Here is an 18238-nt window from a genome sequence, read left to right on the forward strand (position 1 = left end):
TTGGACGGAACACTAAGCCAGGAATTGTGATTTGTGGTTCCTGCTAGGGGAGAAACAAAATGGGCCATCTGTGTGTTCTTGATAAACTAATCATTATAGTTTATGTGAATGCAGTCATGAAGTCTCAGAATGCATGAGTTCCTACTCTCCAGCTCCATTCCAGTTTCTCCTGTTCTAGCGCTCATTGTTTCCCTTGCATAACTTCTTTATCCTTATATGAACAAAAACAAATAATGGCTGTCTGTTCTGTGCTGTTAGCAAATTGCATCCCCATCCATCTGCTTTTTTAAAAAGTCATTAAAAACCATTAGCTTTATTGTCATAGATGACACTTTAAAAACATTAAAAATATTGTCTTGTTTTGTAGCGTTGTTATTGGGTATTGGTGCCCATGTAACATGTATACTCAACTGTCACATTAGGAAGTTATATTCAATACAAAGCAAATTTTATTATATGAACATAGATCCTCTAAAAGCAATTTAAAACACCCAAAACATACAGCTCTAAACATACACAATGTTAAAATATGTGGTACTTACATTAATGTAAGAATAGGAACAAACCAATAAGATTAAGAACATTTCTTTACATGTCTTTGCAGGAGAAAAGAGAAAACTAGTAATAGTTTCTGTTATTATTTTGTTCATGTTAGCCAGTAAGTAGGACAGAGGAAATGAAATTCATTCATGACCTCTCTGGTTAGTTGTTGAGTCATTTTTAAGACCTTAGATTTTTTTAAAAAAATCCATAAATAAGGCCTCAGCTTATAAGATAACCTAATTTTTATTCATTGTCAGTTTTGTGAGGCAAGAATGGGCTGAATTCTTAGCTTTCTGCCTCCTGGGAATCCCTGTGGTCCACTAGGCTCTTAAATTTACAAAGCAATAGTGGATTTCTTAATAGTTTAGGCATAGCTAATCAATGCTAAATGTTCCCAAGTAAACACAGTTTCTTAAGAACAAAAGAAGTGCTTTTTTGAATTAAGCACTGGCTACCTAGTTTGGCCTACTTCACAACAATCCTGGCACTTGGTCTCCTGTCTATTCATGGACATCTTTTCCATACCCCTACTCTAAAGTCTAGATGTATTTTAAAATCAAAATCACTTGTGGGTGGATGGAAGTAGTGCAACATTTTCCATGATTATGAACCCAAGGAGGTTGGACACCTTTTTCTGCTCTCCTCTCCACACATTGAGAGAGGCTACTGTTGCATCTGATTCACAGAAGACAAGGTGCTTACTATTGGACAGATTCCAGCATCTCCTACAGTTGCTTGATGGTAACTTAGTTTTTGTCCAGTAGGTTTTCATGTGAAGGTTGCTCAATTACGTGTTCTCTTTCTTCAGCTCAACTAATCTATCCCTGTCATGATGATTTTACTTCCTGTCTTCTGTTACGTACATTGGCTCTCTCTCATCTTGCATTCAAATGTATGCATTCTTCCACTTGTTTGTTGTGCATGTTCCTCTCTTGCTGTCTTGACTCCCCTGATAACACTGTCCCCTGTAAATTCAGTGCTACAGTATTGATTTCCCCACTGTGCTCTGTTTTTTATCTTTCTTGTTGCTCCATTGGAACTCTGCCATTCTTCCATTTTTAGTATTTAAGTGCAGTTAAAGAAAGAAGGGATGAAGAGGTATTGTTCATCCTATTGTTCATCCTTTAACTGAACTCTCACTTTGTACAGTTCCCATACATTGCCCTTCCATTATGTCTTCCTGCAGTGGGTGCCCCTGGGTGCAAGTGTGCCTACCAGTACACCCTGCGGTGCCTAGGAAACGTAAATATCCCCTTAAAAAACTACAGTGTGTAAGTTTGCTATTCTTGTTCAGTTCTTGTTTGTACTGAATCAGCCTCTCCCACAGTGAACATGTTCATACCCACATTTCATTGGATGCCAGGATTGGACACCCACTCCCCTGTACTGAACAGAGGAGAGGTGCAAAAACTGAGCAAGTGTTGTGGTGGCTCATGTAGGTGCTTTATTATGGGGTGGGAGCAGGCGCACAGCATTTTGTGGTCCTGACTCTCCTTTTTTAGACGTAGCATCCATTTTGTGTTGAACCACACCCTCAAAGCAGCCATTTTGTGTTAGGTCACACACCCCATCTTGTCGCTGGCAACCTGTGGCGCTTTCTTAAAATTCCAGATGTGCTCACTGGTCCCAAAAGATTGGTGACCCTGTCTTACTTTAGGTGTAAGCTTGAGAGTAGGATATGTAGCTTTGTTTATAAAGGTTTATAAAGGTTTATATATGGTTGCTGTATGTGCAGCGTGCACATTATCCCAGCAGTGTTTTATCTTGTCAGAGCTGGAAATGGCTCTAAGAGATGTTGTGTATAACACTCAGTTGACAATTTCTGTCCTGTGGATTTGTAATCCAGAAGCAAATGTAAATTATCGAGAGCACTGACACAAAGTACAATTTCATACTGCAGGTGGAGGGTTGCATGTTTTCTATGTCCTGTCCCCTGATCACACATTGAGAAATCTCAGTGTGCATAACAAGCTAGTATGACAAGAGAGAACGCTTGCCTAGAGCCCTCCTTGACATAGTTCTGTATGTTCAGGGAGTACTTTATATGAAGCAACATACAAAACGTGTAGCCTGTTTCCAGAAGCCTGAAATAGAACCAAGTAAAGGGGTCAACCTAGATGAGTGCTCTAATAGTCTGATTCTGCTGTAATTGATGCAGGAAAAATGTCAGATAAGGAAAATGCAAAGTGATAGGGAAGAGTTAATGTAGAATAGATGAGCCTGGAGTGAGCAAGAAAGACTCTGTACTTCCCACCCCCCAAAAAAATTCTTTGTAGGGAATTGTATAGTGAATGTGACCATCTCTTCCTGCTCTTAGTTAAATAACATTTGCTCACTCATCAGTGTAGAAGTGGAGATTCTGAAGACAATAGCATCTTTGAGGCCTTTTTGCTCATGAGTATTTTTAGTCTCAGGGCCTTTTTAGTTGTAACTATGAGGAGATAATGTCTAATTTTTAAGAATAGGGTTGTGTTGCTCATTCAGCTCTCTCTTTTTAAAAACGAAACAGCGTTTCAGTTTTACTAACCTATGTGAAGAATTTATCTAGGTTTCTTTTTAAAACTCATTTCTAGTGGAAATGATAAAAAAAGGCTTTTGAAGTATAGAGTGCAGATTTTTGGCATGGAAAATGGAATTAAATATCCTTAGGCTTTATGAAAAGTGCAGTCATTTCTTGAGAAATTGCTCCAAGCTGTCAGGCTCTGGGCTTTTGGGGTTCACAATGAACTTTGCTTGTCATGATCTCATAACATGCAATTTACATTTTCTCCCCCTCCATTGCCGTCTGATTATTAATTTTGGTTATGTACTCTTATTGAAACTTAACAGTCTGCTGCAAACATCTGTCTACTTGATCTTATACATTAGTGCAAATTCATTTTTCTCCTTTGAAGAAAATCTGTAGCCGTTTCCATTTCTAAACACACTCCATTAACTTTTTAGATGCTTCAGCTTAACATGATATCTTGACTGTTTTGTCTTTTTATGTACTTCATGGTATCCTCATTGTGCTAGCAGAAGTGTTTGAGGTTTTTCTTCTAGTAGTTATAGAATAAAACTCTATTCACTGCCTGTCTTTTTCAGCCACTTAATCTGCTGCTGCTGCTACTTTCTTTTGTGGACTTCTCGGTTCCAGTTACTGGGTTATAAAAAAAATCTTCTCCAGGATTGCAGAATTCTCCTTTCAAACTTCCGTTTTCCAGGTGTGATGTCACTTCCTCCTCCATAATTATAGTGCTACCCAGTTAGATTTTAAAAGAAAAATGAAAAACACAATACTTCCGTACCCATTTAAGTGTCTCTTGTGCCTGGCTGCCATGCTGTTAACTGCTCATGTTAAAGCATCTGTAATTTTTTGTTATAGGAGCTATAGTAATGAATTCTGATTTCCATTTCCATTAGAAATGTGTTCAGAATTGATTATGCATCCTTTAATATTTGATATGCAGTAAATCCAGAATTTCAACATATAATTCATTTAATGCTACTTATGACAATTCAGTCTTGTATTAGCTACTCACCTGGTCACTGTTGGCAGCTAAGAATTCCCTCCAGGTGTGTGAGTGGGCTTCCTAAGGAGAGCTGGTGTGCTTTGTTTCTCCTTCACCAGCCCTTGTAGCTTGTAATTTTCCTTTAAAAAAACACACAAAACAGTCTGCTTTTTGCTAATAAGAGGAGCTCCTTTGTATAAGTAAAAAGCAGGCTAGTTGCTTTGGGTGGGGAGCTAAAAACTAAGTGATAACAGTGTACATCAGATAATTGCAGCTATGAGGAAAAGTAGAACCATCTTTTGAAAATTAAAATATGAAGGGGCCTCTAAAGCAGTGAGCATTTTTAAGTGGCATTTTATTAAATTTAGTTTATTTTTTCGTAGCAAAGCTCAGGGTATTCCATTCCTTCTAATCTGAGAAGTTTTAACAATTCTGTTGATTTCCTTCACTAGCTGTTGCTCTGAGGGTAAAGCGTAGAAGAGAAAATGACCTGCTAGTTAATAAAAACTTGATGTCAAAGCATAGTCGCTATATTTTAAAAAGTTTCATAATATTTTTTTCACGTTTTAGTTTCCTCATCCCACTTTGTCAATATTTTTACACCAATCCTGTTTAAAATTATGGCTACCTGCGGATTTTAAACATACTTAAATCTGTTATTAAACTTTGAAAAATGCCCTTGCGCCAGTAATTCTTTACTAGACAAAGAATAACCTCTATTTTTAAAGGCAAAAATCATACAAGTTTCAATCAGGTGAATCCTTTCCAAATGAGGTAAAATAGTTCTGTGGATGTGGCTCCAGGTGGTGGGATTCGGAAGTACACAGATAGTAGCTGGGCTTTGTAGCCATTTTGTATTTTTAGTAGCCAGCAAGAATATTTAAATATGCCTCTCTGCATATGCAGAGCATCTTTCTCCTGCTACAGAACAACTGACCTATCACAGAATTAAGGAACAGGATTTAAAGGGCAGGTGGCATTGCCGTAGCTGTCAACTGTTTCCTTTTTTTAAGGGAAATTCGCTTATTCCAAATAGGATTCCTTGCAAGAAAAGGGAAAAGTTGACAGCTATGCTCCTCACACACAGGCCCTACCACTCCCAGGAAACCAACACTCTTGAATATACTTACCAGAAAGCACAATTCCTCTTTTAAATTGAAATAAATATCTACTGCTGTGTTGCGCCCCCACTTCTATTCACCCACACCTGTCTGCTTAAGATTCTTGCTGGATGGAGGCCATTTTCAATACTGAGGTGAGGTCCAGGGAGTGGAATCTTTCCCACGACAAAAGGAAGTTGACTCCAGGGTTTTCCTCGTTCCGTCCAGCAATTTTGTTCACAAGCTCAATACGAGCCCTGTCCAATTTCTAAAATTAGCTTCTCAGTGGATTCACATCCGTGGCTCTGGACCGAATGCGGATTGTCTCTTGCTTTAGGCACACTGCCATTTTGTTTTTTCAACTGGCTACATGTTGAAATACTTGGGGCTTTAGTTTACATTTTCTGGATGCCAATTTTTACTCTTAAACATTTGCTCTGGGAGAGTGATGGGGAACTGGCTACAAGGTTCACACAAGGGCAGCCCAATCGCTACTGTGCCGATCTGGCTTTTGCTCAGTGGGTATTATGGCCTGTGAGGTGAGCAAGGATGGGAAGAGATAAGGATTCTGCTGAGATGGCGAGACCAGGCCTAATGAGGGAGAATGAAGCAAGACAAAGGCAGGGAACCCTTTGGCAGATTTTATTTATTTTAAAGTAATATTTGTATATTGCTTTTCAACAATAGTGGTTCTCACTGTTTGTATAATAAAAGAATGTTTATAATCTTGTGCACAGTAGGAGATCTTACATACCAGGTGCAGCCAATGATTTGGGGTTTTTTTAAAAAAAGTATTCATGCTTCCAGCATGGTGACATCAATGAGAATGGGGTGTGGAGAACTACTGTTCTCAGTTTGGGTTTCCTTAGTCCACCAGGAGTTTCTAGAAACCGGTGGCATCAATGGCTCTCACCCATAGAACTGAGGGAAAAGGTGCTCTAACAACAACTTGAGCACCACAGGTTGCTCACTGTTGAGCTAAACTGAAGATAGTTGAGGAAATAGTTACTTGCCTGAGGACTCCCACTGATTTCTTGGCTTCTCAGCTCAATCTGTTTGAACACAAAGCAACATCATCTCTTTTAATACATATAACTAGCTTGAAGTGGGGTTTTTTTTTTCATTCAAGCAGTATATACATTTTATTAAATAAATCAATACTGAAGGAGAAAGTTGCCAATTTTTAAAAATGTGTCAATCCTTATCCTTTTTTATAGCAACCTTTCAGCATGGGAAATGCCAGTAACGGCTTAAGTTTGGATATAATGTTCAGTAAGTAAATTGCAGGCTTTGCCCAGTTCTGCATAGAAAGAACTCTATGTGAGTGGTTTTGAAGCTCTGTCTTCTGTATAAGGCAATTTTCAGATAACCATCAAAGATGAAAATGTTGGGAACTGTAATTATTAATGGCAAATAGCATTTTCCTTAGGGTATTGGCCTCATGTTGTAGCAGTTGAACAGTTTTTATAGCTGCGCTATGCTGTTTAAAATGCAATCTTACAGTAGGCCATTTTCCACAGAGAATTCCTTTCTTGAGAGTGAATAGCGGTTGCCTTGCCACCCAGCTTTCTGAATGGGGTCTACTGTTGCCCTTGCTTTTCAGGTAATATTTTGTTCTCAAATTTCACATGTGTTCCCTACCCCCACCAAATTTCATGCTGGAGAGACTAGAATTATAGATGCTTTAAAACCAGTTTTTGTTTAGCTAATCTTACTTACTGATTTCCTACACATAAGTGCTGTCAAGTTCAACGTTCCCAAACTGTTTAGCTTTGTCGACCTTTTTGCAAACAAAATTTGTGCTGCGGCTTTAAGTTAAACTTCTGAAATAAGCACTATTCAGATGTACTGATTTGCTGCCCCCCCGCCCCTCCACCAAATAATTTATCATCAGGTGATATAAAAAGTCTGACTTTTTGCTCTGTAAAAACTGCAAGGCTCATCTTGTATTTTGGCAAGAAAGAATGTGCAACTTGTGCAGAGTTGACCATTGGTTCATCTTGGCCAATATAGTCTAACCTAAGAGGTGGCTAACCTATGGCCCTCTAGGGCCTTCCATGGTTTGGCTGAAGAAGCAGTTGCTCATATGTAGGCTCCAAAGAGGTCAGGGCTTCAGCATTATCAGAAGTGCAGGTCATGTGGAAGACTACACACAGTAGCTGCTCATGCATAGGGCTGCTCAATGCAGATGTTCAGATCTATGTGTTGGTGTCAGGGGTGGGCCAGTGCACCCCCACTTCCTGGTCACCATATGATGTCTCCATCATACAATTCAAATGTGAAGAGGGTACTGTTTGCTTTAATGCATGGAGTCATGTACTGCAAGGACTTCAGAAACTGAAAAGTGGTGGTGGTAAAGCCAGAGCCTACCCACAGCTCAAAAGTGAAGCCCTTATAGAAGAGGCAGACTATCCAGATATCTCTGTTCCTTAACCCTGTTTGAACCCAACATTTTTCTGATGCGGTGTATTGGTATGCAAGGAGGGGGAGGTTGTTGGTAGTGAGAGGGCATAAATTATAGGCTAGTTAGTAACTTGGATTTGTGTGGCAGACCTCTTAATCTACAAATGAGACTTTTATATCACTTCCTCTTCTGTTCTGACTCTCCTGGTCTCTTGTATGTGTTTTCTTTCCAATAATCTTGCTGGTTACGTATATATGGTACCTTAGAATTACATGTTTGTCTGTACATATCAGTTAACTGAAATTTAACTGAAATCAGAGCAGGGGCTGATTATGGATAATAGGTTTTTCTTTGGCTTCAGGGGTGCCCTCTGGTGGTTTTAAAAGACTATGATAGCTTTTAATTTGAGGCAGTTTCCAAGAACACTACCCTGCTATGAAAAATAGCCACTCATACGTCATCTGGAAGACAAGATGTTTGAGATTCAAATGGATACTATGGCAGCTAGAGCAGGGTTGGGGTGGAGCAGCCATTTGGATATATTTGCATAAATTAAGGTCCTAATAAAAATATTAGAAGGTTGTAAAAGTTAATGGAATGATTACAAGGTTATAAAAGTTAAGCACCTAACACAGGAATGTGGGACCTTTTTGTCCCAGCAGGAGAGATCCTTATTCTTCCCCACCCCTGTGAATCAACAAACTTGTAAATCTATGTTATCGTTGTGTCAGATGATTGACAGGTGAGTTACCCCACCCATCTGTCCAAGTCCGTTGTGCACTGCTTTTGAAGTGCCTTACAGCCAGCTAGTTGTTGGGCATGTTGGAACCACAGCTCAGGGGACTAGGGCAGTCTGAACATAAGGCTGGCACCCCTGTTTTCTGTAGATATTGGCTGAGTGATCAAGTTTCCTATGGGGAACTCAGTCGAACAGCTGATCCAGCAGCATCGTCCCTTCTCCACACCTGATGTACACATAGTGTTGGATGTGGAGCAGGCGGGTGTGGTTTGGGGGAAATGATATTGTGGTGTGAATTTGGCTCACAGATCGAAGGCTCCCTACCTTTGATCTTACATGTGATGTGGTAGAATGGTTGCCAGTGAGGCTACAAAGTGCATGGACCATTACTGTTGTAAGTGGTTTTGTGTGAAGCAAATACTACATAATTTGGGCTTTTAAAAAACCAAACTTCTTTTGTTCAAGAACCAAAGTTCTTGAAAATTAAGAGCTTCTGCTGGGATACAGCTTCACACTAATAACTTTCCACTTGGACCAGAGCCCATGTGGTTTGGGTCTTCTGTTGCAAACATTGCTAATCAGCCCCATTTACTGCCCCATCTCTCTTGGCTGTGGTTTTTAATACCCCAAATAACCTTTCTTGTAATTCTATATGCCTCTGAAATTACCAGTGCATCTTGGTGCCATTTGTGATCTTTTGCTGCAGTGAATTACTATTCTAGTGTTAGATAACGGTACTGAGGTGTGATTGCCAACTTCAAGGTAGATCAGCCATGAAACCAGGTTTTGATGGTTTGCATGTAATTCTGGCACGAAAGTAAATCTGCCACGTGAAGCTTCTGCTGCAGGTTTTCTTACATGATACAGGCCATGTTGGTGTCGAACCTAGATAATTCCATTGCAGGCATCTAAATAGTGAAGAAGATACTGGACAAAGCTGGATTTAATCAGGATTCTGAACTGGTTTAGAAGTGTCCCGGCTTAATTTCAGCCAGGGTTAACTTTTTTACACATAATGGCAGGCCTTATGGGAATAGGGGGGTTTATTTCTGAGGGACAGAGTAGTAGACCCAGGAGTTTCAGTCAAGAATATTTTTGCAAGTTCTGACATGCCTTAATAGATCACATTCAGAGGTTTAATAACCAAAGATGTAAATGCGGCTTTTGCCTGCTTGAGTCCACAGATCCATTGGGGAAGGGCTGTACTCCAGTGGTAGAGCATCTGCTTTGCGTTCAAAAAGTCCCAGGTTCAATCCCTGGCATCTCCAGGTAGGGCTGGGAGAGACTTCCTCTCTGAAACTCTGCCTGGCACTGCCTGGCAGTAGAAACAGTACTAAGCTAGGTGGGCTGTTGACCCGACTCAGTATATGCCGGCTTCCTGTGTTCCTGTTGAGTTTCCTGTTGAACCTGAACTGGGAAACTGTAGTTATCAATTTCAGAGCAGGCTGGGATATTCAAGCACTGCTTTGAAGTTGGTTTAATATCCCGGCTTATTCCAAAGCTGTTGATCCAGATGGGAAAAACTGTGATTAAATGGAAAACTCTAGTCAATAGTTAAAACTTCCTGTTTCGTTTGCTGGTTGCATGCATGAGCAAGAGGCATATTCCTATCTTGGCTTATTAAGCAGAGATACAATCACCCAAACCCTCCCTTTGTACCGAAAAGCAGAAAGGCAGTTGGAGCAGCATATCTTAAACCATTTTTTTTTGCTAAGCAGCCCTACTAAAGATGTTTTTGTCTGGTTCCAGGCTTCTGTTAGCTTGACCGAAAGTGAGACGTTGCCTTTTATGCTGCTTCATTTCAAAAACACTTGCTGGGCTGCTATTTAAGCATCACTGTTAAAGATTCCTAATAAAATCACTCTTGAGTGGCTGCTGCCCTGTGGTTGTATCTGAAACAATCTGTCCAAGACTGAATGCCAGACATGAAGCTGCATTATACTGGGTCAGAATGGCGATCCATCTGGTCCAGAGTGCCTGCACTGGCAACTGTTTTCCAAGGTCTTGGGTATGGCCCTGCTTCCTAAGACCCTTTAGCTGGAGCTGCTGGACATTAAACCTGGGCCTTTGACATGTAAAACATGTCCTCTGCCACTCAGCTATGGTCCCTCCCCTTGGCCATATAGGGCTTCTCTTGAAATTGCTTCCATTCACACAGAGGTGCAGCCGCCTGCATTCTAATTGGCACACATCACTTGACTCTAATTCTCTCTCCTGTACTAGCTCTTCGTTTCCTGCGCCAATTCATATGCGCAAGCCCAGATGTGCAAAGCTTTTGAAATGTATTGGATTCATAATGAAGAGCATGAGTCATTTCTTACGTCGTGTAACAATCTTTCTATGATTAACTCAGAACTCTTACCTCACTCTATACCATACATGTGCAGAATCCATGTGGCAGTGATGCAGAGAAAGGTATTCCTGGTGACTGCTCAACCAGATACGGAGTTTTCTTCTGCTGGAGATTTGCTAAAGCTTTCAGAAGCACTGAAATATGTTTTCAATTGGTCTAGCTTATAGTGATCCGAACTAAGCAGTTGCTGGAGTTTTAAAAGCGTACTGTATGATAAGTTAACAATTATTGTGTTATTGCTTGTTTCTTTGCCCTTGCGATAAGATGACCTGCAGTTTAAATGAATTAAACCAAACTTCTTTTGGCAGTCATGCTGGCTAAAACTGACTTTTCCAGACTCTTCTATGTCTTAGGATATTGGATGGAATCCAGCACCGTGCTGCGGTGAATGTCCCATCAGCACAGGCATTGCAGCTTCTCAGACGGAACAGTCTCCCCTCTCCTCCCCTGTGCGCTGTTCTAGGCATTCTCCAGACCAACCCAAGCCAGTTTCAGTGGGGGAAGAGAGGAGGGGAAACCCCCATTATGCAAGCAGAAGTCCAAGTGCAGGGCTTGCAGTGATGGAGCTCGTTAGGTGATTAGTGCCTATTACTCTTAGGACACTCTTTAAGCAACTAAGACCTCCACTGCTGTCATGATGGAAATGTAATGTAAACTTAACATTTTAGCTTTATCGAGCACTAAGAGACTTAAGTTGCCACCACAAGATTAGCATATTTGTTGAGAATAAGTTCTCTGAAATCAGTAGATTTCCAGGAAAAAGCATTGATGATATTAGACCATGGAACCTCACCTTGAACTATTTGTAGGTTTGTTTTAGTAATAAGTGTAGATCCCACCCTTTTTTAAAACAACAACACCCAAGTATTTAAATAAAACACTGTAGTGAAGCACTATAATAAAGTACAAATGCTAATAATGAATTGAATACTTTTAATTAAACAGAATTGTTGCATAGTTCAAAGAAATTTGTCTTATGGCATCTAGAGCATGAAAAGTGTTGTTGTGTTGGGAATAACATGAATATGGCAAGTTATTTTTTAGGCTGCAATCCTATGCATATGTACTTAGGAGTAAGCTCAACTGATTAAAGTGAAGCTTGCTTATATTATTATTATTATTACTTTCATTATTTAATCGATTTTTATACTGCCTTCCATCAAAATATCTCAGGGCTGTTCATATAGGATGCCTGTATGGAAATGAAGGAAGCTTTTTAAATGAATGCTGAAATCAATCTTTTAAAGTATATTTTTGTGGAAGTTGTGCAAATAAAAGCCAGAGACTTTACCAACTTTGAGCTAATGTATATGTTGCAATAAGCATAAGAAGTTCAGTGAATGTTTATTGGTAATCCTTAAAGTCTTTGGAGGTCCGTAGGAAATAGTAAACTGTGAAATTTTCAAGGCGTCCAAAAACGCACTTCTCCACTGTCTCGCCGAGATAGATGCATGCCAACAATCAAAGAATCTTAAGGCAAACTGAGTGATTTTTTCTGATGGTGATCAAATTTCATCTTCCTTTCTCTCCCATTACTGGCACATATTTGAACAATTTCCCACAAAACTTACTCTGGACATTATCAGTGAATTATTGAAACAATAATGTCTTTGGTCAAAGACACTTGGTTGGCTTTAAAATACTTCCACTAATGTCAGAATTGTCTGAAATATTCCACTGGCTCCCTAGAATGTTAAGAACTCCTAGTAAATGTCAGAGGTTCATAGTTTGACATTTACCTTAATACACACTTGTCCAAGGGTGCATTGATTTAAATCAGATTTCTTGTTGTGAAATTAATATATTTCCTGGGCAAGTATGCATGCTATCCAATTGCTACAATAATTAATGCGTTCGTTTGCAATTCAATATAATCCAAAATCTTTTACCATGTAGTCTGCATCAATTGCAGAATTGGAACTGCTTCGCGAAAAGCAGCTTAGCCCTCTTTGTATGTGCTCAAGGAAGCAAAGGAAGAACACTTGTCTGCAGCTGAAATTGTATGCACAGTTATTTGTAACAAAGTTTCTTTGAACAACAATACTTCCTAGTAAATAAGCATAGGACTGAGTTGTAAGTGTCTGGAACTTTCCAGAAGCAAGGCTGTAGTACGCCAAAAAAAACCCCCATGTTTCCATGAGATCATGGAAACCATTCTGTTGGTTACAGTGCCATAATTTGAAAAGGAATACATTGCAAAGTTCACGTAGCAAAACATTTGCACAAGGTCACCCATGTGGGCTGTTGCAGTGCTGGGTAAAATGTGGACTAGCATCTCCTAGCTTCCAGCTCCTGTGATGGCCTGCTAAACTCTTGTTAGGCCATAGTAACAAATAATAATTAAATAGTTCATTGTGCCATTTTCTCAACTTCGGAAGTTAGACATTTGTCCCTGTAATTCTTGCTTTATTAGAAAAATAGCCTATTTAAGATGTGTTTGCTATCAGGCCACAATTCATTTTAAAGAGACAAGTAGATTTTAACATGCTTTGTATTTAGATTTCATTTTAAACCAGGTTATTTTAGGAAAGACACCACATAATTAGAATTGTAAAATCAATTTAAAATCATTTACCTTTATCCACTTTGCAAACTCCTCCCAAATTACTCTTCCCACGTTTCCATTTAATTATACATTTCTTTTTCCTACTTGTTGCCATTAGCTTGAAAACCTGGCTTCCACTTGATTATGCTCACACATCCCTTATGGAAATGCTTCAGTGGCTGCCACTTAATTACTAAAGAAATTGCTGCATATTTAGATGTAGGCATCTCATTTGCTGAACAGACATGTAATAACAATTCATATTTAGAATATTTTTTTGAGATCCTTCTTTCTATTAAAAGTCTCCTCAGAAATTGGTCACTATCTGAGATATACAAGCTTTTAAATTCTGTTTGTGTTGGTAGAATTACTCATTAACATATTTTACAGTGGAATTTTAGTTGGTCTGCTTACTAGCTACAAAACTGAGCTATGTTAGGGAGCTGCTGTGGCATTTTAACATGTGTTTGTGTTTCTAGGTACGAGCACACCAGTTAGTTTTACCACCCTGTGATGTAGTGATCAAAGCTGTAGCTGACTATGTCCGCAATATTCAGGACACTTCTGATTTGGATGCCATAGCTAAAGATGTCTTTCAACATTCACAGGTAAGGAAGGAACAAAGATCATAGGTGTAGACTCATTTTAAAGTACAATTGTACAAATAATCAACTTCTACTGTGTGTGTACTCATGTGCACATGCCTGCCTATCACTCTTCTCTCTTATCATTGTCATGTCCAAGGATGTGTAACTTGGGTTTGCTTTTTTGGGTTCTGTAAATTTCCATAATACCGGGTACAGCTTTATGGCAATGTTAACACCAAAGACTTTTAGTAACACAAGCATGGCTACTGACATTTCAGCTTTGGTTGTGGTTGCATTATAGGCCTGAACCTAACAGTGTTGTTGTGACCGTGCTAGCTGAATACCAATCATCGGGATGGTTAAGAGGGATGGAGGGGGGAAAACAACAGATAGGAATCTCACTAGACTCCCTGTACTGCTTATCAGAAAATCCTGCATTTGAGATAATTAAATGCAGATTGTTGGACAACGAATTTCAAGAACTTAGTAGTAAAATCAGGAACAGCTTCTGTGCAAGTCTAGGGATGGTGCGATGTGAGGAGCCAGAGGATACTTATCTCCCATTGGACCAACCTGAATCAACACAGGGCTTACATGCTAGCAAGACTGAATGTGCCACCTTCGGCAATACTGTAGGGGGATTCCATAAAATACCACTCGCAGAGAGACTATGCCCCTGAGGACAGAGTCATGTAAAATCAGTTGTGCACTGATCTTTTGTTAGCGGGGAGTGGCATTCATATGACTGAAAGTTAGCCTTATGTTTACTCAGGATAGGGATAAGATGGAGATAGTAGTCAGGTTTCTGCAACATACAGTGAAGATTTGTGAATGTTATACAACCTTAATTTAATAGTTAGATGTAGATTTTGCTGAGCGATTTTATTGTACTGAATCTTACTGGAATCTTGTCTATATGCCCATAAAGGTTTGAGAAATGAGAATACTAGTTCGTGTGTGTGTGTGTAATTTTAATAAAGCTTTTAATATGTCTTTTAGTCTAGAACGGATGACAAGGTTAAACGATTTAAGAGAGCAGTTGCATATTATTCAGCAACCAATAAGCCTATGCCATTTCATCCACCACACTACCTAGGTAAGTGTTGAAACTTACTTTGAGTTGAGTATGATACTGAGAATTTGGTTAAACAGTAGGAGATGACCTACACCAGGGAGGAGATGGGAGACAATAGAGAAATCGTACAACATTTATCCTATTAAATCAGTCAGATTTCATTTTGATATCCTGGATCAGTAGGTAATCTGACCCAGCTGTGGTACCTAGCAGGCACTCTTGTGTCTGTGTAAGTGTTCCACTCGCTGCTGTCAGAGAAGTTCTGGTCAGTTGAAATTGATGTTACTTATTGGCCTATTGGATTGTGCACAAGCAGATGTTGGCTTCTCTGCTGTGGTTTGTCACAAGCTCTGGCTTGGACATAACATTAAGCCAGCTAGTCTGTGGTTTGCTTCCCCACTGGGGGAGCAGAGTGTGAGTGCTCAAGCCAGTGTTGCACCCAGACATGGTCATTGTCTGCTGTGGACCTTTTCTCTGTGGTTTCATGCCTCTGACCCAGAGCTTTCCAAACTTTTCATGTTGATAGCACACTTTTTAGACATGGATCATTTTTGCGATGCAGTAATCCAGTTTTACTAACAAACTAACCCTGGGAGGAGTTCAGGGAGCGTTTGTGTGACACACCTACACACTGTAGCCGACACACTAAAATGTCACGATACACAGTTTGGAAGGCTCTGCTCTGACCGCTTCTTTGCCACGTACATGGCAATATTTGATGCAGATTTGGAAAAGCAGCCGGTTAAAAGGGGGATTCTTGGGTGAGGTTATTGCTTGCTTTTCTCCTCCAGGATAGCGTCCTATTTTGAAATGTTCTTGTGTGTAAGAGAGAGTGCATATGTGCCAGTGTGTCTCTTTGTACAGAATTTCCTTTGAGCAAAGTGAATTTTGCTTCAAAAACAAGATCTAAAGAGCTTATAACTAACTTTATCCTGGATAAGTCTTACATCAGATTATTATACACAATTACTGAGACTAGTCTTAACTATTTCTGAAAATGTTAGTGGTGTGCACCAACTACAATATTCAGTTTGGCCCCCGCATTTGGGAAACAGCCCACTTCAATCCAAGATGTTTTATAGGGTGCCCTGTTCAGCTTTTGGTTCATTCAATCTGCTCACCACCCAGATATCTATTGGAAAGGCAAAAAAGAAAAAAGAAAAAAAAAAAAGAGCTATATAAACTTTTTTCTTTTTGGTGGAAGTGAATGAAATTTGCAGGTACACTAGCCCCTCCTGAGTAAAAGAGCATGCCAAATATCAGAAAAATAAATCCACGGGCTTTTGTGCTGGATATCTTTCCACATTGATTTTGGGGTAAGAAAAACTAAAAGGGATTTGCTTTCTAGGTAAAAACATTTTCTTTGATTCCAGCTTGACCCGTCATTTTCCACTCTGGTTTCATGATAAGCTTAGAGATACTATTTTTGTATTCAGCAGACACACATCCTGTAGGGTTTTTTTTAATGCCTTTTTTGATGAGGCACCGTGAAGCATTTCCAGGGATCCCCGCTTCACTCTTGGTTTCTCGTACAAATCCTGCTTTCCCACTGCCAAGGCATTCCTCCACTATGCTTTGGAATTTGTCTGAATACAGTGTACAGCCCTATTAAATAAAGAGGTAGAAGAGCACTGTGGTCATTTGTCATAACTAACTGTTCTACTCTACACATGTAACCATATGGAAATCTAAAACTAGAACTTTTAATAAAGGTAACATTTGTTGCATTAGCGAAATAGTTTTTAAAATAGAAAATGCTTGGAACTGGGGCAAAACACCATCTGGATAAATGTCAGTTCCCCATCTGTGGGTTTTGTCTGTTCTGAAGTGATGTCACCTCACCTCAGTTTGCTGTGGAAATCACAATAATTAGGGCTTGATCACACAGAATAGTAAGTTCTGCAAGACTTGCCTTTTTACGCCAAGACAGCCACACAATCACCTCCCTATTCTGAGAAAGCTATCTTGTCAAAATGGTACAGATCTGAGTTAGTTTTACTTTTCTATCTCCCAGGTTGATGGGTAACATAAAGAAATCAGTTCTCTCTCTTCTGGATAAATCCTACATAACAAGTCTTCATTAGACTAATTGAAAGCAGATATATTAATGGCTGTAAAGTGTTGTTTGAACTTGGTTTCCTCTTACATGATGTATCCATCTTCATGTGCCTGACTCTCTTCAAGTCTTGATTTCTGACCGACAGAGAGAAATGTGTTACCAATCAAAAAGACTTCTTAATAACTCGTTGATGAGAGAGTATCCTGGTTAAAGTGAGAAAAGACTTCAAAGATTTCATATTTGTTCTTCTGTTCTTGCGTGTTGCGCATGAACTGAGGATATTAAAAACAAACCACTTCAGAACTGGATGCAGAATTAAAATTGCTGCACTTCCTGTTCTGTGGGGATATAGAAAGTAAACAATGGATACTAAAATGGTGGGAGTGACTGTAACATAAACAGAACAGGAACAGATAGTGGAAAGAAAAAATAAATGATCAGACTAGGAGGAAGTGAATGTGTCTCCTGAGAGAGGCAGAAAATGAAACAAAACTGACAGTCAGAGTGTGTTGAAATAGGAGAGCAAGTAACCTGTACTATAGGAAATGAGGTCAAAGCTTTAAAGAACAAAAGCCTAATATCAGGCATTTGTTCTTACATGATTACTTTTTCCTATTGAGGATTCGCCTAAAATGCAACTCTGGCCAGGCTGTGCATGAGACTGAATTTGTTTTGATTTTTTCCTGTAATAGCCAGACCAAATCAATTTGGAATGCCGGGTATAGTGCCACCGTATGTCTCTGCTCAGATGCTTAACATTCCACAGACCCCTCTCCAAGCAAAACATGTGGCAAGTATACTCTGCTTTTTCCTCTTTCTCCCCACCAGCACTCTTCAATTGTTTTTGAGAAACGTGTGTCGCACATATATAGAGTATGAGCAGTTTGCTCTGATTTATGAAGAAGCAGCTATAATTTATAATATACTTTCCCCCGCTTTAGGCCCAGCATATGTCTAGTCAAGGTAATACCCAAGGTCAGGGTCCATATCCCTATAGCCTGTCGGAACCAGCCATCACCTTGGATGCAGGTGGGAAAAATATTTCTGAGCAGAACAACTACAGCAACATTCCTCATGAAGGAAAACATACACCACTATATGAACGATCCTCTCCAATAAACCCAGCTCAGAGTGGGAGCCCCAATCATGTGGATTCAACATACTTTCCTGCCTCTTCGACATCATCATCTTCAGACAATGATGAAGGCAGTGGCGGCGCTGTGAAGTAAGTACATCATGTGTTTCTAGCAGGACTGGAAAAGAAGGTTGCTAGTAGCGTCTTTGAATTTACTGTCACAGGGAAATGTTCCTGCACCTGCTGTTGTTTCTATATTCAGTTGAT

General features: G+C 39.6%; 1 protein-coding gene across 1 annotated transcript in view; it reads left to right on the forward strand.

Moving 5' to 3' along the window:
* The window catches only part of FAM120A (family with sequence similarity 120 member A), a 51052-nt gene that overhangs the window by 13855 nt on the left and 18959 nt on the right, over positions 1 to 18238 (forward strand). The window contains exons 4-7 of the mRNA XM_083420933.1: positions 13655 to 13783; positions 14762 to 14858; positions 17589 to 17686; positions 17838 to 18121. Of these exons, the coding sequence (XP_083277059.1) occupies positions 13655 to 13783; positions 14762 to 14858; positions 17589 to 17686; positions 17838 to 18121 (608 nt within the window). The remainder of the gene's footprint in view (positions 1 to 13654; positions 13784 to 14761; positions 14859 to 17588; positions 17687 to 17837; positions 18122 to 18238) is intronic.

Source organism: Podarcis tiliguerta, assembly GCF_965153285.1.
Source record: "Podarcis tiliguerta genome assembly, chromosome: 2".
Classification (NCBI taxonomy): Eukaryota; Metazoa; Chordata; class Lepidosauria; order Squamata; family Lacertidae; genus Podarcis; species Podarcis tiliguerta.